Below are 25,852 nucleotides of genomic sequence, written 5' to 3' on the forward strand. Positions count from 1 at the left end.
GGAAGGGCTGCAGAATCTCTCGGAGGGTACTCAACAAATCCCGGGGGATCCCGAATCCCTGTTGTCTCAGCGCCTCCTGGGGAAATGCTCAACCCCTCTGAGAGTGGATGGGGTTCGGACACCCCCTCCCTCCCGGCCCCAGGAACATGGTGGGGGAGTTCTGACCTTGATGTGACCCCCCTCGTACTCGTAGGGGTAGCGGCAATCCACAATGATGCTGCTCTGGATGGAGCTGCAGAACTGCCCCGTCAGCACCGCCACCAGCTGCGAAGGGAACACATCACCAAGGGGGGGACACACAGGGGCAGGTGGGGGGGAACAGGCAGGCAGCCCTGCGGGGGGGATGGGGAAGGGTCGCTGTCCCCTTACCGTGTCAGGAGAGATGTACTTCAGACCTGGGTCCTTCCCCTCCACCGTCGGTAGGAGGTAAGGCTGGAGGAGACAGGCTCTGGGATCATCCCCATCCCAGGGACACCTCCCGCGGATGGCACCTGTCCCCCCAGCCCAGGAGCCCCCAGTGGCCAGTTCTGCACCCACAGGAGGGCAAGGGACAGATACACATGGCTGTGGCAGGGGGATGGACCAGAGGAGCAGGGATGGGGCTCTTGATCCTCCGCAGGGGCTGCAGGCTGGCAAGTCAAAGCCCCGTGTCCTCAGGCAAGGGCCACCAGCTTGCTTTGGGCTTTCACAGCAGTGCAGGGCTCTAATGATGCTCCCTGCTCAGAAAAATGGGGGCAGCATCCCTAGACCTGCCCCATCCTTGTGCCCCTACCTTGGAGAAGTCCCCAATGAGCTCCTGGTCATCGTTGGCCAGCAGGTTCTCGATCTTCTCCAGCTGGGCAGAACTGGAAGGTTCCAGGCACACTCCCTGTGGAGATACCAACCAGAGACACCCCCAGATATCAGCAGGGGTTCTGACAGAGCTGGGGCATGGCCCAGTCCTGCCAATGACAGACGGGCTCTCACCCCACAGCTTCCCCATTACACACCAGCTCCACCAATGCCACCTGCTTAGGGCTGCCAGCCACCCTCTTCTGCTGCTTGGCCTTGACAGGAGTGTCCCTGTCCAAGGGCTGTCTCCTCTTCACGATGGGTCTAGGGGCACTGCAGGGCTCCGAGGGCGAGTAGAAGAGCTGCTGGCACAGGATGTGCTTCCCCAGACGCTGTAGGGAGAGTCTGTGCTGCTGCCTGGGCTCTGGCAAGTCCTCAGCACCAGGGCTGGTGCTGCTCACCAACCAGCCCCCACCCCAGGGACCTTCAGCCCCTGACCCCCTTTAGAGAGACCAAGAGGGGACTGTGGGTCTCCATCCACTGCCAAAGGCTGCCACGTACCAGCTTTGCTTTCTCCTTCTTCATCCCTGGTGTGCTCACAAGCTTCTGCATCCCCTGGGGCACAGTGGCATCACTCTGCCAGGGCAGCAGCTGGGGGGACTTGGGGGAGAGGCAGAGGAGATCCTGAAGGGCACAAGATCTTCCAGCTGCTTCCCACCCTCAGGACCCCGTACCCAAGGCCCATCCACCTCCCAGTGCCTTCCAGGTTTGGAGTCAGGGTGTCCCCATGACCGTCCCAAGCCCACCCATCTCCCACATCCACACGTCTCCAGGGCACTGAGGGAGGTTGGAGAGGCAGCTCCCATGTATTCAGCCCCAGGATCACCCATCCTCGGTGCCCTCCCAAGCCCTCCAGCCTCTCTCACCAGCAGCTCTGGTGCACCGCAGGGGCTTTTGGCAAGGGAGTCCCTCCTGGCAGCCCCATGGCCGGCGGGCAGCCGGCTCCGCTGGCCCAGCCTCTGCAGCTTCTTGGGGACAAAGCCCTCCTGCAGTGAGGGGGACACGGCATCAGCATCCCTCTGCTCCCTCCATGACCCCCAGCTCTCTCTGCCCCCTCACCTCATCCCCGGGATCCCTCTGGCGCCGCCGCCCTCTGTCCCTGCGCTCCTGTAGCTGGGTGATGTCCTTCAGGACCGGGCTGCCTTCCAGCTGCCACTGCTGTGGGACAGCCGGACGCTGAGAGATGCTGCACAGCACAGCCCCATCTCCTGCCTCCATCCTCGTCCCATCTCGGCCAGGGACTCGGCAGCATCCTGCACGCTCTCCAGCACTTACCGGCAAGGAGTGGATCCTCTGGCGAAGGAGCTTCCTGCTGCAAGAGCCGCCAAAGGAAAGGATCAATTGACAGCACGTGGCCTGGACCGCTATGTCCCACCCAATGTCTGCCATTGTCACCTCCGTCCCTTATGCCCTCAGGGTGGGGTAAGAGCTCCCCAGGGCTGTCACAGCTCCCCACAGGGACCCGGGGCAGAAGCACTTCCAGGCACTGAGCGAACACCGATGGCCTGAGTGGGACCCCAGGAGGGGCATGGGGACAGTCTGGCTTTTGGGTCTGGGACAGGGACAGCCTGGCCACAGAGACAGAGCCCCTTCACTTACTCTTTGAGAACTCTCCCAGAGTCCGAGATCTTTTTCTGGAAGCTGTGGGGTGAGCAGAGATGAGGTTTATGGGGGGTCGCACCCGCGTCCCCGCCCAAGCAGCCCAGGTTGTCACCCTGCAGACACAGCCAAGGGCTCACAGCTGGATTTGCAGCCCCCACTGAGGCTCAGAGCGGGCCCTGCTGCTCAGGAGAGGCAGGGGAGGGACAGGGGGTGTCCCCGGGGGGACACGGGGATGGGGCCACTCACTCTTCCTCCACGGCTGCGGGGCTCTGCTGTGTGCGGGAGTCCGGCCCCAGTCCTGCGGGAACGAGGGACAAGGGTAGCCCCAGTGTGGGGATGGGGGTCCTGGCCCCAGGCCAGGGCACCGGCAGGATGGGGCGGGCAGGGAGCCCCCAAGCAGGCGGGTGGCACCGCCGTTGGGAGCAGCGGTCCCGCATGGAATGTCGCGTGTCACCCTGAGCAGGGTCCGCCCCGGAGCGCTTCCTGGCTGAGCTCCAAGGAATGCAGCCCATCACTCCCCACAAGCTCCCCCGCCTCCACCCCCTGGCCAGCCCCTCGGCCAAACCCTCCCGAAACATCCCCGACCCCCCTCCAACAGCCTCGGCACCAGGCTGGGGACAGCTGTGGGGCGGAGCAGCTCCATCCCTCACCTGCATCCGTGGGCTGGGAGAAGAGCCAGTCCCGGGGACAGTCCGAGGCCAGCGGCTCCGGGGACAGCAAGAGCCGCGGGAAGGGCAGCCCTCCGTGCCCCCTCCTCGGGGTGTCCCGGTGCCTGCGGGACGGGCAAGTGTCAGGGGCCCGGCCAGCCCTTCTCGGCCTGGCGGGGCTGGAGCTGAAGGAGGGGATCCCAAAAGCGTCCCAGGCGGGGCAGCCGTGTCACGCCGGGGGAGTCCCGCGGGGGACGGGCGTCCAAAGGCAGCCCGGCCCCCGGCCACCCCCTCACCTGTCCAGGCCCGCCGGGTCACCCCTGTCCAGCGACAGCGGCGTGAGCGGGGCCGTGCCCGGGAGGGACAGCAAGGAGATGGCCGCCAGCCCGGGCAGCCCGCGGCCGCCGCGCAGTGACATGGCCCGGGCAGGGAGCGAGCGAGCGAGCTTCGAGCTGTGGCGAGTGACCGGGGACAAGGGATGACAAGCGGGAAGAGGTGAAAAGAGATGACAGGTGAGAGGTGGGGGCTGACAAGAGGCGAGAAGAGGCGAGAAGAGGTGACAAAACGTGAGCAGAGCTGACAGGCGGCACCCGCACCGCTCCTGTTTACAGAAAGAATAGGAATGAAACAACAACGGCACCCGCAGGCAATGGGAGGCCGCGACGGGCACGAGGCGACGCCCCCAGCCATTGAGAGGTGGGGGTGGGCGCGAGGGGACGCCGCCGGCCAATGAGAGGTGGGCGGGGCGTTTGGGGGCGGAGCCGAAATTGAGTGGGCGGTTACGGCGTGAAAGGGGCGGAGTCACATGGGGCGAGTCAAGGGAAAGGGGGCGTGGTCAGCATTATCCCCTGCAGGGCTGTGACCAGAGGGGACACTTGGTGACCCCTGATGGCCCTCATGTGTCACCTGCAGGGCAGTAAACTTATGCTCTAACACCACCCTGACAACCAGGCCATGGCACCAAGAGCCACATCCAGTCACGAGAAACCAAGGTCGAAATCTTGGTCGAGTTTCTTTTCCTTAAGGGCACTTGTGAACGGCCTCCTCCGTTTGCCAGCTGAAAACTCTTAATTCTGTCTTAAACTTAACCAAAATCGGTTAATTGCGACTTGTGTTTGCGGACACTTGATTTCTTTGCACCCCTTACATTGAGTCCATGGTGTTTATTTCCTCTGTGGTTCCAGCCTGCCTCAGTATCCCCTGCAAGGAGGGATAACATGGTTTTGGGGATCCCAGGCAGAGGGGTGAGGTGTTGATGGCCTGGCAGTCCTGATGAGCCCACCCCACTCACAAGGGGTGCCATTACCATGGCGATCCTTTTACGATGGGGTTAAATGTTTCTGAAAATATTTCTTAAAATCATGGAAAAGTAGGCCACTGTGATGCTGATCCAAGAAGCCAGGAAACTCACGATGAGTAGACACATAAATGTCTATGTGCCACACATGGTAACCACTGTCTCAGAACAAAAGGGGGGCCATTGGCTATCTCCAAGCAGAATGATGAAATTCCAGGTAATCCTGACTGGCCAGGATTGTTGCAGTCCACAACCTCAGGATCTCGTCCAGGGAAGCCGCAGGGTTCTGGGGACCAACATGGAACACCAACGAGACGGGCCTTTGTTCATGAAACCATTTATTCAGCATGGGAACAAACTCAGATCCAGAACAGAGAGCCCCAAACAGAGGCACAGACGGGGTTTTTGAGGGACAGAACTTTTGAGGGTCTCCACCCTTGCGGGTGGAGTTCAGGGTCAGGGACCACTAGAAACACAGCAAGGGAGAAACCCCCCAGGGACTCAAAGCCAATCAGAACTCCTGGGCTGCCCTTCACAAGGGGTTTGTGGTGGGACAAGGTACCTCTTTATCTTCCTCAAGGCACGTGGCCACATCTGCTCCTTTTTTTTTGGTTTTGTTTTTCTATTTTTTTTTTTTTTCATCAAATTCGAATTAGGAGCTTAAAATGTTTCTAAAACTTACACCATAAAATCTCACCTCCTCCACAGAGCACCCGCTTTGCTTTGTGGGACACTAATACTCAATGACAAAACACATTAAGCAAACAAACAAAAAACCAAAATTAAACAGAAACACCTAAATCTCAGTAAAGAGTAATGGTACTCAATACAAATATAATGGTTTTTTAGTTCAGTTTCTTCCAGTTCTGGATTTTCTTTCAGGAAGGGTGCAGCTCTTAGATCTCCTCTCACGAGGGGCAGAGTTCTTAGATCTCCAGTTTCAGCTCTGGTTCCGAAGGTGTGGGCGTCGCCACTTTAGATGTTCTTGGTGAAACGCTGGCTTTCGAGCTCAGGTTACAGTTTTGATTTCCCCAGAGAGGGTGTTGCCCACGATGGAAAAGGCACAGCCCCCAGGGATGGAGCAGCCGAAGAAAGGGGTGGGAGCGAAGCAGGAGTTCCTGGGGGAAAGGAAAGATTTGGGGCAAGGTGGGAAACAAGGGATCCCAGAGCGCGTGGCCAGCGGCATCTTAGGAAGGGGAGAGGGTCCGGGATGGACTTTCCTGGCCAGGGAATGGGGAATATGGAAAGACAGGGGGTGAAGGAGGACACAGAACGGCGGACAGACAGCAGCAGACCCGCATCACTCTGGATGTTCTCCGTCCCTTGCCTGCCTTCAGGAAAACAGGGGATGGGATGGCAGAGAGACACCGGGGTGACAGGGAGACGGCAGCAACCCCAAGCCATCTTGGCATTTTTCACCCTCTGTCCTGCCCTTAGGAACATAGGAGACAGGAAGATACAGGGAGGTATACACCAAAAAAAAAAGAGAAACTTCAGAGAAGACAAAAAAAGTCCACAGGAAAAGCCATACTGTCCATAATAGTCCATAATGTTAACATCGTCCATAAATGTCCTTCCCATGTATATAAAAAAACCCAAAACCATCTATAATACATTTTGTTGTGTGATGTTAGATGTTTGTCCCAGCGTCTGGTCTCTCGGCTCCCCCACCTCCGTAAGCCCTATTTTTCCCCCATGCCCGAGACACTCTCAACGTGGCCCTCATGCCAGGTCTCTCGAGCCCTCCTTTCTTAGGCGGGGGTCTCGCCGGCTCTCGAGCCATCAGCCGGGGACTTACGGAGTGTCCATGGATTTGAATACAGAAGTCATTTGTGTACTTTTCAATTTGCTAAGTTTCAGCTAAGGTTCAATTCTCCATGCCTTGGGACACAGATGAGAAAGGGTTTTCTACACTGACAGGTAAGAGCAAAGGTGCCGTTTTTCCAGTCAGCACTGAACAGTAGGGTCACAGGTCAAACACACCCCCCAAATGGAAATTCAGTATGGATCTCTAGCAGATTTACTTTGTATATATACTGTAAAAATTGAACACTGAGATCAATTCTTATAACTAGATCAAATATGACCAGGTAATAAAAAACCACTTCTGAGCCTGAGTGTCTGCAGAGTGGGAATTTGGGGTGACTAACCCACTTGGAGTCACTCACTTTCAAGTCACCTACTTTGCACAAAGGCTTTTAAGTCCTTTTTCAATTCAAGGCTTCCACTTCCTATCAGAATGATACAAAGCAAACACTACTCCCTAAGCACCAAAATAATAACAATAGGCACCTTATGATCTAGGCCTGGCCCTGTTCAATGTAAAAGCAAAGAGGTAGATTCTTAGAGATTGCCTTGTAAATCCTGCACAGAATTCCTAGAGGGAAAGCAAGGAAGAAAGAATATTTTTCCAGCTGCTAGATTGATACTAGCAAAGGTGTCCCATTCTTAGGAAGACAAGGCACCTCAAGGAAGTAGCAGGCCTTGGCAAATTCACTGAAAAGTTCCAGTATTCCTCTGTGTAGCTCATAACATGTGTCATGGGGTGAATTTGCCTTTAAGATAGTTTTGAGGGCTAAGGAAGTTGAAGCTGCTGGTGACTGATGGGAGTCTTTTCTCCTGACCAATTATCGGTCATGTCTAAGAATTGACAGCAGTTTTGACCATTGAAAAGCGAGATCAACCTGTGAACACCACCTTAAGACCTAAGCCTGGGAATTTCTTTGTCTCTTTGTTTCCTGGCTGTGAAAGGTAACAGAGCTTTAGCTGGCTTCCCGTCCCCTGCCCAGGCCATGTGGCCCGGCTAGGGGCTGGGCTGAGCCTGCTGTGGCTCCCGGCCCGGAGATGGGGCCTGCGGGGATTGCCCCGGGCTCTGGCCGGGCCAGGCCGGTCCCTGGCTCGGCTGCAGATTTTTTTTTCTGTGACTGAATTCACCAGAGACTGTCGAGTAAGGAAAGAAAAAAAGATCTTGAACTGCGGCGGGCTGAGACAGTGACCACACTCTGCAGAGCAGCCATGAAAAATCTTCCATCGCAGACAACTCCAGCTGCTGCTCCGGCAGAGATCACAGAACTATCTACAAAGCGTGGGCAAGATTTTAACCTTTTCATTATCCAGATGAGACTTGCAGATTAATCCTTTTTTTTCCAGAGAAAAAAGAGAAAAAGAGAGTAATCAACATGTAAAGAGACTTTATAACTGATCAGAGACAGTAAAGAAAAGAATTAAGCTTCAGAAATGGTAGTGAATAAGGAGGTGCTTTATAAACTGAAATATTTTTCTGTTAAAGCTATGGAGGTGGACAATAATGTTCTGAAAAAAACTCCTTTAATCCATGACAGAGTATATGGGGAGGAATGGAGTGTTCAGAGTTTAGATTTTGAGCAAAAGGTAGAGTAATTATGATACAGTGAGGTGCTGGAACAGAAGGGAAGAAGTAATAGTTGAAGATTTGGGGCCGCTTGAGGCAAAGAGAAAACTTCTGTTTTCCAGGGAAGCTCACAGAGACAGATGAAAAGAACTTTTCCCTTTGAATAACTCATCCTTAAAAATGACATCCCTAGACTCATGGCCCATAACACACCTCAGAGTGATGTGAAATGGGAGGAGAAAATCTGATGACAGATGTCTGGGCAGCTGGCATCAGAAAAATGGAAAACTATAACAGAAATAGTTTTCTCGTGAGAAACTCCATAGATTAGCAGAAGAAGACTTCTGTTTCTCTACAAAGGCTGATGAAAAGACTCTAGCAGGAATTGAGACTGTTTTAAACACCAAAGTTCCAAAGCTGTTTGTCTCTGTGTTGACATGTGAACAAGGGAATGGTGGGTAGTGGGGAATAAAAGGGTTTTCTGGAGGTTTATTCTGGTGTTCTTATTCTTGTAGTTTTGTTAATAAGCTTTCTTTATTCCTTTTAAGTTTTAAGCTTGTTTTGCTCTTGCTCTAATCCATATCTCACAGCAAGAAATAAGTAAGTCTTCTAGTAATTTTTTTAGTTGCTGCTTTAAAACCACTAAGCCATTAGACTAAGCAAAATTGTGTTTAGAAGGCTGAGACCGCCTTAGAGGTAAGAGGAGTGGGGAGCTGTGGCAATTGGGCATGTGGGCACCATTCAAGGAACATTCAGTCCATAAGCAGCCCCTGGCCGTGAGTGTCTGAGCAGACGGAGTCCAAATGGAGTGACAGCTTGGTGGGGAAAGTGCTGGGGGGCTGAGCTGTGGGTAGTGGGGACCTGTTTGATGAGCTCCTCCGTCCAACTGGTCGCTGATAGGTGTGACACGTTGTGTGCTATCCAACAGCCGGCAGCAGCAGCTGGGCCAAGGTGTGGGAAGAGGCCAAGCATGCAGCAGAGTGGGAACCATGCCGTAGGCCTTGGTGGCAGCACACACCTATAGGGCATGAGGTTGGGCCAGAGGGTCCCTGGAGTGTGTGTGGGGTGAAAAGGGAGGAAATGAGGAGCAGGGAGGAAGGGCCAGATGTCACTGGGAGAATGCCATTACATGCCACAGGTGACATATTGAGAAGAGAGTGGGAACAAAATCGTAATTCCTGCAGATCACCCTCACATCTTCAGAACAAGAGGCCACCAAGAAGGACTGCACATCTGCCTCCTGGTGTTGTCCTGAATGTGAGTTCCTTACCTGATGTACATTACCTGGGAGTATCTCTCCCCAGCCCATGGGCATTCCCCAGTTCAGGTCCACAAACCTGTTCACGTCAGCCTATTCTTTGGGCCTCTGACAGGGACTGTGCAGCTCAGCTACACCATGGAAAGGAAGGGAGTCACCCAACACTCTGCATATTCTAGAGTTTTATTGCCAGGCTGGTTGAAATAATGTTATGAAACAAAGTATCCTCTAATTCTACATCTTCATCATTCTGTACTCCAAGTGACCTCTTCATGCTGACTGCTTGTGGCACAGGTATGACCCAGTTCCACAGCATAACAGCTTTTCCTCTGGCAGCTTATATAGAACTATGAAAATACATCCATTTCCAGAAAAGAAAGCTCAGAGATACCTATATTAACAACAATTTATTCCAAGGAAAACAATCCCCCACTATCGAAGTTTTCTAAAATCTATAGTTCTAAGAAGTGGCTCCCTATTTTCCCTAAATTATAAATTATGCATTTGTTAAAAAAAAAAAAATAAAACGGAGGTATGAACTAAAAACAGCTAAATGGACAACGTCCATACAACATAAACTTCCAAACAAATGAACACCTCCTTAAAAAACTTAATGGATGGCTGACTCGCTGTCCAAACACCATCCATCCCCTTTGAATCCCTCGGAGCTGGCGCGGCACAAAGGCTTCCTCAGGCTCAAGCCTCTCCTCTCCGGTCTTCCTGGGCTTGCCTGGCTGAGAGGATCAGAGCAGCCAGGCTGGAGGCAGGCTGGCCTGAGGTCACAAACGGATGCTGCCCAGAGAGAAAACAAACAAGAAAGGGAGCCTTACTTTCCAAGATGACAGATTTCTCTTCAGCCTCTGGCGCTCAAGCAGGATTCCTGGGCTAGCAGCAAGATGCAGCGAGAGGACCCAGAGCAGCCTGTGCCCCTGCGCCTTCCTGCGCCGCTCACCTGGCTCAGCCAGGCCCACGTGGCCCACAGTCCCCTTCATCCCTTCCTGTGGCTGTCCTCAGCTCACAGGGCTTCTTGCCGCTTCCCTTTTGCTTACCTGCAGGAGCTCCTGGGCAGACCAGCGCCTGTCTTGGTCCGCCTGCAGGCAGCAGCGCAGAAAGTCGCGCAGGAGAGCCGAGTGGTGCCTGGGGTTTTGCAGTTTGGGGGGCCCGTTCCTTTCGATCAGTTCAAAAACCTAGCAGAAAGGCAAGGGGACAAAGCTCAAGCTGCTCCTTTCCTAGGCACAACAGCTCTCTCCACACAGAGCCCCCTTGGCAAGCTGCAGCTTACCCTGAACTTGGGCTCCCTCTGGTAAGGAGCTTCCCCTTCCACCATCTCCAGCCCCGTGATGCCCAGGGACCAGATGTCCACTTTGGGGCCGTAGGCTTCTCCTCTCACCACTTCTGGTGCCATCCAGCTGGGAGTGCCGACGCTGGAGTGGCACCTGCTGCACTCAGGGCTGAGCCGAGCACAGAGACCAAAGTCAGCTGAGGAGAAAGACAAAGCCTGTCAAAGACAGCGACCGCTGGCAAACCAGCCACAAGCATTGCCCATTCCAAGCCTGACAAGGCCATGCTCAATCTTTTTCCTGGCTGGAAAAGCTGTGGTGCTCTGCTTCCGTGCGGCTGCAGCCGGGGAAATCAGAAACTTCACTTCAGAACTGCCCTCAGCATGCCCCTGCTGGCCAAGCAGCGCTTCTGGGCGACTGGCAGTCACCCCAAAAGCAGCCCCACAGCACATGCTGGCTACGCTGCGCCTGACCGGCCATACCCACCCAATTTGACAGATCCGTCCGTGCCCATAAGAATGTTGCTGCTCTTGATGTCTCTGTGGATGACTCGGCGGGAATGAAGGAAATGCAGTCCTTGCAGGCACTGAGAGAGAAAGGAGGGAGACAAGAGAAAAAGTTCAGGCCACCCGATTTCATGCCACAAGAAAGGAAAGGGCTCGAGGAGATTGACGGCTTTCTCAGGGAATTTGTGAGCCCAGCACCATGCTGTCAGCAAGAGGAAGAGCTTGCTGCTTCAGCACTCTTACAAGTGTTTTCTGTCTTTTGAAGCAAAGGCATCTGAGCTTCCAAGAGCCCCTCCCGCCTTTGGTTGGAACCACGGGACCTTTGGCTGGACCAAAGCTGGACCAGCAGCATGGCAAAGATTTTATTGGCAGAGCTGCGGCAGCAGAGGAGGATAGCCCTGTTGCAGAATCCAGTGCCATCTGGGCTGCAGTGCTATCCTTTGAAGCTCAGCACATCCCTTTAGCTAGAAATTCTGCCAGCAGCACGCTGCCTTGGAGCAGCAAGGGGCTCAGGACAGACAGACACGCTCCAGGCAAACACAGAGAGGCAGAGGTGCCAAGAGGAAACAAGTGAAAGCAAGCGAGTGAGCGAGCACGAGCGTCAGAGGACAGACGCCACGTCAGAGTGCGAGAAGAGAGCCTGGACAAGTGCGGGGACAACGGCAGGCAGTTCCCTTCAGATGCTCGCTCTTCTCCTGGTGTCGTGACAGAAGCACCAAAACAAAGGCGTGAGCAAGAGACCTCTGCTCTTCTTCCCCACCGGCTGACAAGGACCATCCTGGGCAGGCCAGGGCCGGCACAGGCGCCATCCCTCACCTCCCGACAGACAGCGCCTATCTGTCCTTCCTCCAGGTACACTGCCCTGAGCACATCGAACAGCGTGCCGCCGTCCATGAACTCCATTGCCAGCCAGAGTTCCTCGTTGACCAGGTAGCTGCAAGAAGAAAAAGCACGGCATGGAGAGAGAGCAACAGGCACAGCTCAGTCAGCCGAGGGCCTGAGCCAGGCTTTTGCCACTGCTCTCCAAGCTACATGTGCCAGAAGAGATTCTTGCACACCAAGGGCAACCTTCTCCCATGTGCTGGACACGACTAGAGAAAGCACAAGCAGCTCTGCTTTCTGCCCCTGACCAAAGGGCTTGGTCATTTCTGCCTTGCACTATCTGAAGGAACGCTGACATGCCAACACCCCAACCTGTCTAAGAAGATAACAATATTGGGATTCCTGTTGTCCCTCATGGCCACGATTTCATTGACAGCCAGCTCCTCGGAATCCTCCTCTTGCAGTGTCATTTTCTTGATGGCCACCTAAAAGGACATAGAGGACCGCTCACTGGACAAGTCGCTCCTTGCAGCAGATCACAAGGAACACGGAGCGAGTGCTTGTGCGACGACGCAGCCGAGCTCTGCCAAACTGCCTTGTTACCAGACAGCAGAGCTTAAGAGAAGCACCAAAGCCCCTCCCAAATTCAGCATTCTGCATGCTGAATCCCGTCTGTGCTTCAGACGAGCAGCCTCTGCTGCAGAGACGGAGCGGCCGGCCAAAGCTCCAGCCATGGTTTCCAGCAGCGGGGGAAGCGCTCCGGAGCTGCACAATCCACCGGGGCTGCTGACCCTTTACCTGTTTCCCTGTGCTGGCGTCCAGGGCTCTATAAACAGCTCCAAAGCCCCTAGAAAGAAAAGGGCAGCAGAAGAAGCCCTTTAGTCCCTGGCACTGAAAGCCAGCCTAGGCAGGAGATCTCCCCAGGCTGCCTGCTGCACTCTTTCCAAAGAGCGTGGCTGCAGTGTCTCTTCAGCCAAGAGCACATCAGCCCAGCCACCCTGGGACCTTCAGGGTGCCCAAGAGAACACTCGGGTCCAACATGAAGACCAAGAGCTGCTGCAAATCTCCAAGGCAAACACACACTTGCTTCCAATGCAAACGCATAAAAAAGTGGGGCTCTTAAGCCTGTGTGTCTGTGTGCGTGTGTGGGTGTATAAAGTGCACAAGACTAACTTTGGAAACACTGTCTTGAGAACTATTATCTGGCAGCTCTTGTTTGGCAAGGTGCTCTGGTGGCCCATCAAGCTTGCAGGGCCAGCAGATCCTCCAGCTCCTGCTCCTTGCCGCAAGCAAGACACTGCCAGCACCAAGTTGTCTTGGGTGATGCCATCTGCTTGCTCTTGACTCAGCAGTCGTGAGAGGTGGCAGGAGGAAAAGCCAGCGCTGGGCCGTGTTTGGACTTGGTGCTGGATATGGCACCAGCGAAAGCCCTGGCCCACGCTGTTGTACAAGGAGCAGACCTTGTCACGCTTACCCTCGTCCAAGTTCTTCAAGGGCCGTGTATTTGCTCCTTGGCTCACCCGGGCTCACAACACTCCCTGAAAGACAGAAGCAGTGCAAGGCACTCACTCGCAAGCAGAGACGCCGCTTCCCAGACCATCCAAAATGCAGCCCCACTGCCAGTCGGCAGCTTGAGAGCTCACTGGGGCCGAGCCACTGGCTAAGTGCCAGCCTTGTGCTCAAGCAGAAACAATCCCTGCCTGTGTCTTTGCCGCAGAAGGCACCCAGGCAGAGGCAAGCCAATGCCAGCTGCCCTCAGAGGCAGCAGGAACGCGCCGAGCGCTCTCTGGCTGCCTGAAAGAACAGCAGCAGGTTGTGCAGAGAGGCCTAAGGGCCTTTGAGACAGGAGAATCGGGAGGAACTCGTGCTGCAGCCTGCACCGAGACGTGCAGCCTGCGCTCTGCTCTGACCCCCCAGAAATCCAGCAGACGTACTCAGTCTCATCAGCCTCTGCTCCTCTCTCATCTCGGCCGGCTGGGCGGGGCTGCCGGACCCAGTGCCGGCAGCTGCAGGAGCGCCGGCTGCCTCAGGCCCTGCTGCTCCAGCGGCACCTTGGATTGCAGAGCGTCTGTCCAGCTGCGACAAGAAAAGGTGGCCCGTCAGAAGGCTGGCTGGCAGGCCCAGATGCCCCGCAGAGCGCACGGGAAAATCAAGGCCTCAGGCAGATGCTGTCAGCCAGCGCCAGGCCTCTTCACCTGGGGGGCTTTGGATGTGCCCTACTCCAAGGCAATGGGAAAACGCCAAGGACTACTCTGCTACAGCAGCCACTTGAAGCTTGGCCCTGCACCAAAGGCAGTGCCAACCGCTGATGCCACTTACTGGCTCTGCCTGTTGGGGCCGTGGAGGGACAGCAGCTGGGGGCTTGATGTGCTCTTGCTCCTCTTCAGCCTCTTCCTCCACAAGAGAGGGAGCCAGAGGAGGTGCCGACCCTGCCCTTGAGCCCTGCAGACAGACAGCACTGAGACACACTGGCAGCAGCCAATCCTTCAGGAGCTGCTTGCTCTTCAGCTGCCTAAGCACCCAGACTAAGGGGAAATCCTAGACTTTAATACAAGTGGCATTCTGAGCCATCCAAACCCTATGGAGATGGCTGAATTGGGTGCTCCTCCATCTTGCCATGCATTTCATCTTCCACCCCGGCTACAATCAGCAAGACACCTTTTGGGCTGCCACACTTGGCTTTCCTCTCTTGAAAGGCTCTTCACGGGAAAATTAGGAAAGAGCCAGCGCTGCCTTTGCTCCCGCTGACGCCAACAGGCAGCTGGGCTTTCCTTCAGCCTCCCCGCCTGCCGCTCTCCACTCTAGTGCAACAGGCCAAGCTCACAGCTTGCTGCACAATTCTTACATGCCAGCAAGGTCAGAGGCTCCTTTGCCACTCACTCACCAAAGGACACGCTTGTCTCCATCCACGGGTGAAGTGACCTGCAGCCAGCAAGGGGAAAGGAAGCAGATGCCCTCAGAGAAGCGCCTGTGCTGGCGACTCCCACAAGACAAGTCAGTCCCAACAGAGAGCATTTCCCTTCCCCAACATCCCTCCCATCTGAGGGGACCAAGAGCTCTGTCCCACAGCAAGCAAGCAAGCAAGCAAGCAAGCAAGCAGGTGAACAAGGACACCGTACTAGGCTCTGTGTACATTTGGGCCTCTTTTGCCAGGAGAGAAATAGAAAGAGAGGCATGAAAATGCCGGTTGTTCATTAACAGCCAGAGCTTCTGTTCTGCCCAGAAGCACAAGCAGCTTTTCACATCAATTGCATGCAGGGATTCCCATGCATTGGCTGAAGACACTAGCCCAGCCAAGCAGCCCCAAAGGGCCCCTCAGCTGTGGCAGCCCTCTGCTCGAGCAGCCCAGGAACAGCTCCCGGCTTCAGCAGCAAAGCCTAACTGGCTTTGGAGTTTGCACTTGGTGGCCAAGGCAATCGCTCTCTTTGGCACACCAGAAAGGCTCAAGCCACACAGCCAAGGCTTCTCATGGCAGGAGCTGGAGCAAAAAATGCTTTCCCTTAGCCCTGGAGAGAATCGCTTAGTTTATACAGGTACCACTGAGCATCTCGCCTTCGAGTCTGCAATTTGCAGCTTGAAGCAGCAAGCTGAGGAAATGACAGACTGCGCTGCCACGCGCTCTCTCATGGAGAGAGCACAGCCACAGCAGGTTCCAATGCAAATCCTCTCCACCCTGCAGTGAGTACAGACACCCCCTTTGCAGCCGATGCCCCTGGCAGGAGCTTTAGCAAAGGAAAGCTGGCATCTTCATGGCAATTTTGTTGCCAGCTATACCGGCTCCCTCCATGGGCCTAAGGAGCAGAGTGAAGCACGAGGCAAGGAGATGTTCCCACCAGGAGTGAGCTTTCCTTACGTGTCAGGTGAGCCAGGAAGTAGCCAGAATACGCCACGGAGAAAGCAGTGCAAACCACGGCACAGACTTGCTCGATCATTTTAGCAGTGCTGTGCGGGTTTGCACAGTGACAAATGCCACCCAAGGGAGAAATAGTAAGACTCCTCTCGGGGTGCAGGCCGTCTGCTGAGAGCTCCTTGCTCACAAGGATCCTCTTGCAGCGAGCGAGCGAGCGCAAGAGCTGCCCTGGAACAACGGGGCCTTGTGTGCACCGGGACAACGCCGCGCTGACAGCACTGTGACGTGGCAGCGCTCCCTTGACCTCACAATAGCAGCCACTCTGGCTTTGCTGCCGTCGTTGTGCCTGGCAACCCGATCTTGTGTCCAGCCGAGGCAAAAGAGGAGCCTGGGAAATTGGCCTCAGTCATAAAGCAGCCAAAGAAATCCTTACAGGGCGTGCTGCAGTGCTGCAGGCTTGCCGCGGGAGCTCAGCAAATGCAGCCATCCTGCAGCTCCCTAGCCCAAGGAGAAGCCTGGGAAGGAAGAAGGATGTCAAGAAAGCAAAGCAACCCCCACTTCTGGGCCCCAAGGCTATGACTAAGAGCAAGTGTGCTTCTTCCGGCTGGCCTCTTAGTTGCTTCTCAAAAGCCAAACTTTTGCTCTGAGAATTAAACCTTCTGATCTTGTTTTCATAGTTTTTAGCCACTTTCTGAGTATAGTATCTATAAACATAGATATGCATCCATTCCATTAAAGATATGTCTTTCAATAGATATTTCTCACGACCAATGTGGTTGGGAAGGTAGTAACCTAACTATCCAAGCCCTGGTCGTTGTCGAGGATCTGTAAATACTGAAACAACCGAATAAATCTCTCTCTTTTTCTATCACACATTGAGCTGTGTTTGTGGGAATCATTTTGAGTCCAACAGCGACACCTAACTTCTTCCATGACACGTGGGGGACAAAAGAAGCAAAGCAAATGAATTTCCAGCAGTATTGCAGTGCGCAGCTGCTTCTTGAGCACGTAGGTGCCTGCTGACCTTTGCTGTGACTGCGCTGGGAGCCCGAGCTCCCTTTGTGGCGGGGAGGTGTTGGCTTATCTCCTGACGCCAATCTCCTCTCCTCCCTCGTGCCGTTTCTCTGGCAAATGAAGGCCAGAGAACACCCAGAGGAGCTGTCTGGTGATTCTCGGGCTGCCTCAGTTTTGTTGTGTTGGAGCTCGGCTAGCAGCCACCGCTCTGTAATGCCACGCAGATGTGGAGCCCAAAGAAGGCCCCTTTTGAACCGTCCAAATCCCCACTCTCACAGACGTTTGCCCAGGCTCCAGGCTCCCTGCAAGATTCCTTGCAGACATTTGGATGGCCACAGCCCAAAGAAAAGGAGACGCCCTCGTTCCCTTCTCTGACAAAGGCCTGAGTTAAACACAGGAGGCAGCTTGATGTAGTGGCTGGGAGAGGGGGAAGAAGGGAATGCAATGCAAGTGCTCTGGAAATCATCTCTGCTCCTGGTGGAATGATGATCCTAGGCTTAGCTTGCTTTCCTGCTGACTCAGCCCAGACACATGCCCTGCTGCTGGTGGGCAGCACAGTGTCTTGGAGGAGCTTTCCACTGGGCTCTTCACACTTGGCATGCTGAGGGGGGCATTTGAAACTTTCAGCAATTGCTGAATGGCTCGGCTCTACCCTGCAATTCTATTGCTGCAAATCTGCAGTAGTTTGTGGAGGAATGGCTAGAGAGCAAAGGTCATATTCCCATGCAGCAGTTAGCTGGGAAAGAGTTAGACAATGGAGTACAGTTGGTGTGAGATGTTGCAAAGTCAGGAAGGCCTTAGTGATAACTGTTAACTGAGAACAGGATGCTGTGATCAGAAGAATGTGAATTCAGCATAGATGAGCGATCACAGGAATGTAGAATTAGGTGGAGTTGACCTTAAATGAAATATCCAATAATGAGCTTTCTTTTGCACTATGTATGAGCCTAATTACTGATGCTATATAAGTGGTTTTAGAGTTGCTAATAAACGAGATTTGCTGATCATTCATATTGAGTGCTGCATTTTCTCCCGCCGAACTCATCAAATGGCGCCCGATCAACAGGGACCTTTGGGACTCTTGGGACCCTAGAGACATTTGGGACCTTTGGGACCTTTGGAACCTTAAGGACTTTTAATAGCAGTCGGAATTGGCCAAGGGAGTTGGCGACAGGGGATGGGTCCTTTGCAGCAAGGACGGCGAAAAGCAACAGCTGTGCTGCATTCCAGGCAACCTCGGAGGAGGGTCCTGATCACACAGTAGGGTTGCCGCGCCCAGGCGACCTCAGAGGAGAGTCCTGCCGTAACGTGCTGCCGAAACCTTGTAGGGGCTGCAACAGCGCTGACGGTAAGATGGAAAGGCAAGCAGCATATGATTTCTTTACCTGCTTTTTAGAAAAGCGACAGGTTAAAGATTTTGATTTGCGCAAGGAGCTTCCTGGACTTCTTGCTTATGGGTATGCTCAGGGTTGTTTTCAGAATCCCCATACAGTTCATGAATTAAGTGAGTGGCGAAAATTTGGAGATAAATTGTGGGAAGCTACTTTAGATGATGATAAAACTGCTAAAAAATTAGGAAAACTGTGGCGGACAGTTCATAATGTTCTTTTGCAGTATCAGGCTGAACAGGCAGCTGCCACAAAGGCATCTGCAGCTATGTCAAAAAATAGATTATTAGAAGGAATTAATGAGTGTCCGCTGCCACCAGCCACGAACACAGTAATCTTAAACCCCCACACACAGTCACTGACCCCTGCTGCAGCTGCTAATCCTTTTGTGTCGTCTCAAATTCCTTCACCTACTAACCTTGATTCTGGAACAGAGCCTTCGGCACCGTTACCATCCTCCCCTATGGGAAATAAATCTGTCCCTGAGGTAGGGCGTGAGTTAGGTGAAGTTATTGCACGGGAAAGAAGAGAGACATGGGCTACGTTAGCATGGAATATTTTGCAAGAGGGAGATCAGGAATTAGTAGACGCTGTATTGGAAGTAGCATGTCCCGTAACCTTTGCACCAATGCAAGGGGGAGGAATACAAGCTCAAATTACAGCTTTGGATTGGAAGTGGTTATCACAGTTGCGAGCTACAGTCAGTCAGTTTGGAGTGACCAGTGAACTGGTTAGACAAATGATTGATTATTTGCGGGGTACACAGATTTTGTTGCCTGGAGATTGTAAGAGTATTATGAAATTGATTCTTAGTCAGCATCAGCAGTTGTTGTTTAATGTACACTGGCAAGCTTATTGTCAAGAAAGTGTAAATGTGCAAAGGCAGGCAGGTGATCCACTGTATGGATTAACTTTGGAAGAATTTATGGGCTTAGGAGCATATAGTCAAGTGGAAGCACAAGCTATTTTGGGACCAGATAAGTTGAGAGAAGGTATGCGGTTGGCGCGAGCTGCGTTTGATCGGATCAAGGAGCCAGGAGGTATTCCATCTTATATGGGCATTAGACAGGGGTGAGATGAGCTATTTGGAGCATTTATTGATAAAGCAGCTTCAGCTATAGAGCGAGCAGGTGTTCCTGAATATATGAGGGGAGCATTATTAAAACAATGTGCCTTACAAAATTGTAATCCAGCAACCAGGTCAATTTTAAATTCCCTAAATGCTAATTGGACTATTGAGGAAGCATTAGAGAGAATGTCTAATATACCGGTGGGCTCACAGGCAATGTTAGTCCAAGCAATTAAAGAACTAGGACGAGGGTTAGAAAAGCAGGCTACATCTAATCAGAGTCAAGTTTTAGCAGCTCTTGCACCCCTACAAGCGGCTACAACTAACCATGGCAGGATTCCAGCCTCCCAATTCAAATGTTTTCGCTGTGGCAACCTTGGACATATTCGGAAGGAATGTACTGTACCATCTGTTTGGTGCAATCAGTGTCGGTCCAATACCCACGCTGATAATGTCTGCCGCCGGAGATCGGGAAACGGGAAGGCCAGCGCGAGAAGCTGCCTCGCCAGGACACAAATAGCAGCTGCTGGAACATCAGTGCAACTTCCCTCCAGCCTGCCACAGCAGGGAGCCTCGGCCTGGACCTGGCAGCCTCAGTGACTGTGGGTTTATTAACATCACAACCCTACAAGATTCCCACTGGAATTATTGGACCAGTGATAATAAATGGAAAAGCTATGGGTGCAATAGTGTTGGGACGTTCATCTGCTAGTCTAATGAGACTATTTATTTTACCTGGAGTAATTGATGTGGACTATTCTGGTGAAATATATATCATGGCATATACACTGGCACCACCAGCCAGAATTGATAAGGGACAGCGAATTGCACAATTGGTGCCGCTGCCACAATATACCCATCAATTGACACCATTGAAAAATCAACCACAGGGAACGAGTGGATTTGGTTCTACAGGAGGACTTACATTGCTTACCCTGGACTTAAACACTCGACCCAAGCGAACAGTTGTTCTCAATTATAATGGAGAATCCCACCAATTAGAAGGACTATTGGATACTGGGGCGGACTCAAGTATTGTTGCTCCACAATATTGGCCCCAAGAATGGCCTTTGTTGCCTAGTATGGTTACTGTTACAGGGGTGGGAGGCTTAACTTTAGCAAAAAGGTCTCCACAAATCGAGATTCAATTAGATGGAAAGGTCATCAATTCTGTTTTGTCAATTGTTCCATTACCAGACAAGGTTCAATGTCTAATTGGACAAGATATTTTGTCACAACTTGGTGTTGTTTTGACCAATGAGCACCCTTTAGAATAGAGGCCATTGTTTGGACTTTCCCACTCCCACTTAAATGGATAATTCAGGAACCAGTATGGGTTGAACAGTGGCCTTTAAAAAGGGAAAGTCTCCAACAAGCTCACCAATTGGTGCTAGAACAATATCAACAAGGGCATTTAAAGTTGTCAACAAGCCCTTGGAATACTCCTATTTTTGTTATTAAAAAGAAATCTGGGAAATATCGATTGCTGCATGACTTACATGCAGTAAATGAACAAATGGAGCCAATGGGGGCGCTACAACCTGGTTTGCCCAATCCTGCAATGTTGCCAAAAGATTGGCCCTTGTTAATAATTGATTTAAAAGACTGTTTTTTCACTATCTCACTGCATGAACAGGATACTTGCAGATTTGCTTTTACCTTGCCTTCATTAAATCGAGCAGAACCAGACGAGAGATTTGAATGGACAGTTTTACCACAAGGTATGCGTAATTCTCCTACCTTGTGCCAGCTTTATGTTGATAATGCTTTGCAGCCACTACGTCTTCGATGGCCTACAACTATTATTTATCACTATATGGATGATATTCTTTTTGCTCAGTCACAACCTTTTGCAGATAAACAAGTTAAGGACATTCAAACACAACTATTTCAGAATGGACTGGTTGTTGCACCTGAGAAAATACAGCAGTCATCTCCATGGAAATATCTCGGGTGGACTTTAACTGAGCAATATGTTGCCCCTCAGAAACTGTCATTAAACATGTCACTTCATACTGTTCATGATGCTCAGCGATTGCTGGGAGATTTACAATGGCTTAAACCTGTTGTGGGTATTCCTAATGAACTCTTACAATCCTTATGACCTTTGTTAAAAGGTACTGATCCTACAGCACTTATACAGGTTACCAGTGAACAACAAGAAGCTCTCAATAAAATAATGGACTGTATCCAGACAGGTGTTGTTCATAGGCGAGATCCAGACTTGGACATTAATCTTACTGTATGGTTTGGACCTCAACATCTCATTGGTGCTTTAACGCAGCAACAAAAGAAAACGGGGGAGATATGGGTATTAGAGTGGTTGTTGCCACCATTACAACAGAGACATACCTTAATTCAAAAAATTGAAATTTTAGCAAATTTGATAAAACAAGGGCGGAAGCGATTGTGGCAAATTATGGGTGCAGATCCAGCTGTAATTCAGATACCAATAAAAAAGGATACTTTAGATTGGTATTTAATTCACAGCTCCACATTGCAAGAAGCATTGCTTGACAACAGCAGTGTGGTCAGTACTGAGGAAGTGCCTCGAATACCATTACGATGGATAGGCCAGCAGAATTGGATTGAAAAGCCCAAACGATCATTTGTGCCATTACCAGGGGCATCAACTGTGTTCACTGATGCTGGAAAGAAATCTCGTACAGCTGCTGCTACATGGCAAAATTCAGAAGGGAAATGGAATCATCATATTATTCCAGCTCAAAAGGAAGACACGTTACAAACTCTGGAATTAGTTGCTGTTGTTTGGGTTTTGGTGCAGTTTAAGGATCCTGTTAATGTGGTAACTGATTCATTTTATGTTGCAGGAGTGAGTGAACGTATTGAAAATGCAGATATTAAGGAAGTAAAAAACCCTCGTTTATATGAACTGTTTTTGCAACTTCAAAGAGCAGTAAAGCTGAGGACTATTGCCTTTGCTATTACCTATATTCATAGCCACAAATGGCATGTGGGTTTCAGAGAAGGAAATGCTAAAGCAAACCAATTGGTTTATAAGGATCCAAAAACAAGACTGTGGGGAGGTCCTAGCAAAGTACTCTATTGAGGACGTGGTTATCTTTGTGTGTCTACCCCCACAGAGCTTGTTTGAGTGCTGAGCCGATGGACTAAACCTGTTGATCCCAGTGATTTACCTTCAGCTGATCCAGAAAATTTAGCAGATACTTCTTGTTCTCTATCATCAACATAGAGACAGGATCTGATGAACTCTCACATGAAAATTTTGTGTACAATACCAAATTGTGAATGTTATCTTTTGTATGTTATATTTGTAAAGTGTGTAAGGAAAAGTGGTGGATACATTCTAAGTGGGGTCGGTCCCCAAGAGGGATTTGTACAGAGTGTTACAGCTTTGAAAGAAATTTAACTGAGATTGCATTACAGGAAGGTGTGCAAACGAGACAATTTGAGAAAGGATCTGATAGATGGTGGGAGATTTTTGCTTTTGGGATAAATCCAGAAAATTATTGTTATCATCCCAATACCCCTTTACCATATATTCTTGAAATAACCACAATACGTTGTCGTAAGACACTTACACAGGTCAGGTGTGATATCCCAGGGGTAAAAAATAAAAATTAGGAGCAATTTTTAAAACGGCAGTCTCGAGAGAAAGGGTCTTTCCTTGAAAGTTATCCCTGCTGCTGAGAAGATGGAACACCCCGTGGTTCGAAGCAACCGAATCGACGGGCGAGGCAGAGGGGTAAAAGAAAAGGGAAGCAAGATCTCACATGGGATCCAGCCAAGATGCTGGCTGAACTGCCGCAATCCTTTTAAAGTCCTTAAGGGACTACCTCTGATCAGGTTGTTGTTGTGGTTTACCATGATAAAGGGAAATGAAGGTTTTTTGATTGACATGGATGAGAGACAAAATATGTGGGTAACATGGGCTAATCAAACTGGACAGGATAATTTTTGCCTTTCAATGGCTACCCCTTTGGATCCTTTTCGAACTTGTTTAGTTGGTGCACCTTTAGATGATTCACTCAATGCCACAATGTTTAAAAACTGGACAAAGAATTGGAAAACACCCAAGGAAGCAAACAAAACATTATGTGAAATTCCATCAGGTAGATTCAGGATCAATATCTGTGACACAGGCTTAATTCAGGCAAATCCCATTGGAGCTCAAAATTGGTACATTGCTACAGGTTTAAATGTTACTGGGTCAGAACCACAAGAGTTAAGACTATTAGGTTCAGCCCCTAGCAGTTACTGTTTAACTTTTGTCAATTGGGCTAGGAGTAATTATGCAAAAAAGTCTCATGGGCCAAATGGTACAAATGTTTCTCCACAAAATTTGCTGTACTTGCAAAATAATAATGTATACTGTGGCAATTGGTCTCGCAAAGTAAATTCTAGCAGTACACCTCTACAATTACCACCTGGTATTTTTCTAATTTGTGGAGATCGTGCATGGCAAGGACTGCCAGCAAACATTAATGGAGGACCTTGTTATTTTGGGAAATTGACATTGTTTGCACCCACTATACAACAACTATTAGGAGCCAATAGAACCAGGTTACGAAAAAAGAGAAGTGTGTTTCAGCTGGGACCAGAATGCAAAGATCAGGTTGAGCTTTGGGAACGTCCTACAGTGATTGTGTCATTTATTTTTACACCTGGAGCATCTAGTGCTCAAGCCTTAACAGAGTTACGATGACTGGCATGTTGGACAGGAAAACAGTTTAACATTACATCAAAGGTTTTGTCTGATTTGCTTTTGGATATGAATAGTGTTAGGCATGCTGTATTGCAGAATAGAGCTGCTATTGATTTTTTGCTATTAGCACAGGGCCATGGCTGTGAAGACTTTGATGGGATGTGTTGCAGGAATCTTTCTGACCATTCAGTGTCTATTCATGCTCGTCTTCAACAGCTACAGAGCAATATGAAAAACTTAACCATGGAAACAAATCCATTAGAAGAGTGGTTTCAATCCCTAGGTCTCACAGGTTGGTTAAAAAATTTAGCACAAATGGCAATTGTTGTTATATTGATCATTGTGATTGTGTAACTTTATTCCTTGCATACTGCAATGCTTGCAAAACATGGTAAAGAAAGCTACTTCTACAGTTTTGTTAGTACAAAAAGAAAACAGGGGAATTGTGGAGGAATGGCTAGAGAGCAAAGGTCATATTCCCATGCAGCAGTTAGCTGGGAAAGAGTTAGACAATGGAGTACAGTTGGTGTGAGATGTTGCAAAGTCAGGAAGGCCTTAGTGATAACTGTTAACTGAGAACAGGATGCTGTGATCAGAAGAATGTGAATTCAGCATAGATGAGCGATCACAGGAATGTAGAATTAGGTGGAGTTGACCTTAAATGAAATATCCAATAATGAGCTTTCTTTTGCACTATGTATGAGCCTAATTACTGAAGCTATATAAGTGGTTTTAGAGTTGCTAATAAACGAGATTTGCTGATCATTCATATTGAGTGCTGCATTTTCTCCCGCCGAACTCATCAGTAGTTGGCCAGGAGAGTTGCCTCCATTTGAAAGCATCTCTTTGGCCCCAGTTTCTAGGTGCCGCACTGACCGAGAGACGGGACTCTAAAGGAGGGCAGCAAAAAGTAGCCTAAGCAGGAAGCTTTGGCCAAAAGAAATGCAAGGCTGAGCAAGAAGTCCGAGGTTGATTGGAAGTACAAGCAGAAAAGAGGTTGAAGTGGTTTCTTGAAGTCCTTGAAGTCACTGAAGTCATCTCTTGATTTCAAGGCTCAGATGATGTCCCATTACAGCCCCAAGCAGTGAGAGCCCTAAGTAGTGAGAGCCCCAAGCAACAAATTTCCCACCCCTTACAGAATCATTTGTGTTCCAAAACCACATGTTTTTATAAACACCTTGATACTTTGAAAGCTTGTGCCTTGATGGAGCACATGCTATACTTTTCCCAGCTCTTCCCTTCCCATCCACGGTTCCCTATGCCATGGGCTGTAGCTCTGCAAGGTCAGAACAGAAGCTCAAGTGTGCTCTCTGTTGCGTCCCCCGTTTGTTTTCCCATCCCCAGGCAGCTCACATCAAGCAGCTCTAGGGCTGTAGGGCTGAGGGAAGGAAGAAGGACACCTCAGCACGGAGAGGCGCGTGCAGGGTCTCAGACCCCCTTGAGTAGAGCGCTTTGGTGCCCCAGAGGTTTACAGGAGGGAAGCCTTAGGAAGACGTGCCATTTCAGCCCTCCTTTCCTCTCCCATGCCAAGTGATGGCCTGGAGCGGGGGACAAGCAGGGCCTGCTCCCTCCTGCTGCCCCGCCGTCAGCTGCAGCTGGCCCTGGGGGACGCCAGGGCACGGGGGACAGCATCTCTACAGGGCAGGTGGGCTGGGCTGGGGGAGGGCCCTAAGGTGAGTGGGAGAGCCTTGGGCCGCTGGCAAGCAGTGCAAAGCCACGAAGGCCACAGCCCGGCCGGAGCGCACAGCTCCGAAGGCACCGTCTGCCTTAGGCACGGCGTGGCAAGGAAAGGAAGCTGGCAGGGCTCTGGAGGCTTTTGGGTTTTTATTGCCAGTCTTGCTGAAAGCCAGGGCTGAATCAGAGCCTCTTCTGGCTACTTCATCACCTTCAACTTCATCATTCTCTCCTCCGGGTGGCCTGTTCAGGCTGACAGCTCGTAGCATGTGCATGCTCCAGTTGCACTGAGTCCCAGCTTTTGCTTTGATAGCTTCATTCTTACTATGACAATTCTCTCTTTTCTCCTAAAAGGCAACTCCTGAGCTTCCCTATGACAACAATACTCTACTCTTAGCTAAACATTAATGAAGCTTGCTATGCTCCAGCGTCCTAACTAAAAGCGGCTAAGCTAAGAAAATGACAAAACATTAAATTTTCCTCTGTGTGGCTCAGCTCCTCATAAAGTGCAGGGGATGGCTGACTCTCTGCCTAAACATCATCCATCACTAGCCGCC

General features: G+C 51.0%; 3 protein-coding genes and 1 pseudogene across 3 annotated transcripts in view; 2 read left to right on the forward strand and 2 right to left on the reverse strand.

Moving 5' to 3' along the window:
- FSD1L (fibronectin type III and SPRY domain containing 1 like) overlaps positions 1-3,498 on the reverse strand; it is a 46,946-nt gene extending 43,448 nt beyond the window's left edge. The window contains exons 1-7 of the mRNA XM_088054147.1: positions 3,377-3,498; positions 3,088-3,205; positions 1,333-1,431; positions 990-1,163; positions 773-868; positions 370-432; positions 166-264 (exon numbers count right to left, since the gene is read on the reverse strand). Coding sequence (XP_087910273.1) covers positions 166-264; positions 370-432; positions 773-868; positions 990-1,163; positions 1,333-1,431; positions 3,088-3,205; positions 3,377-3,498 — 771 coding nt within the window. The remainder of the gene's footprint in view (positions 1-165; positions 265-369; positions 433-772; positions 869-989; positions 1,164-1,332; positions 1,432-3,087; positions 3,206-3,376) is intronic.
- Positions 3,499-9,701: 6,203 nt separating this feature from the next.
- LOC148184406 (serine/threonine-protein kinase PAK 3-like) lies at positions 9,702-15,545 on the reverse strand. Its single transcript, XM_088054195.1, has 12 exons — positions 15,467-15,545; positions 14,498-14,535; positions 13,933-14,055; positions 13,548-13,689; positions 13,088-13,151; positions 12,412-12,460; positions 11,986-12,098; positions 11,608-11,725; positions 10,772-10,871; positions 10,288-10,484; positions 10,055-10,192; positions 9,702-9,797 (listed from the first exon to the last, which is right to left on the reverse strand). Exons 1-12 carry the CDS (start codon positions 15,543-15,545, stop codon positions 9,702-9,704), a joined length of 1,257 nt encoding a protein of 418 aa, XP_087910321.1.
- A 2,783-nt stretch (positions 15,546-18,328) lies between these two features.
- Positions 18,329-19,534, forward strand: LOC148184407 (endogenous retrovirus group K member 8 Gag polyprotein-like). The gene is given in 1 exon segment (XM_088054196.1): positions 18,329-19,534. A coding segment is annotated over 1 exon segment (1,206 nt).
- A 1,123-nt stretch (positions 19,535-20,657) lies between these two features.
- On the forward strand, positions 20,658-24,153 carry LOC148184408 (syncytin-A-like; annotated as a pseudogene).
- Positions 24,154-25,852: the final 1,699 nt, after the last annotated feature.

Source organism: Pseudopodoces humilis, chromosome 4 (genome assembly GCF_049639895.1).
Source record: "Pseudopodoces humilis isolate 2021_Gansu_Grassland_sample_001 chromosome 4, ASM4963989v1, whole genome shotgun sequence".
Classification (NCBI taxonomy): domain Eukaryota; kingdom Metazoa; phylum Chordata; class Aves; order Passeriformes; family Paridae; genus Pseudopodoces; species Pseudopodoces humilis.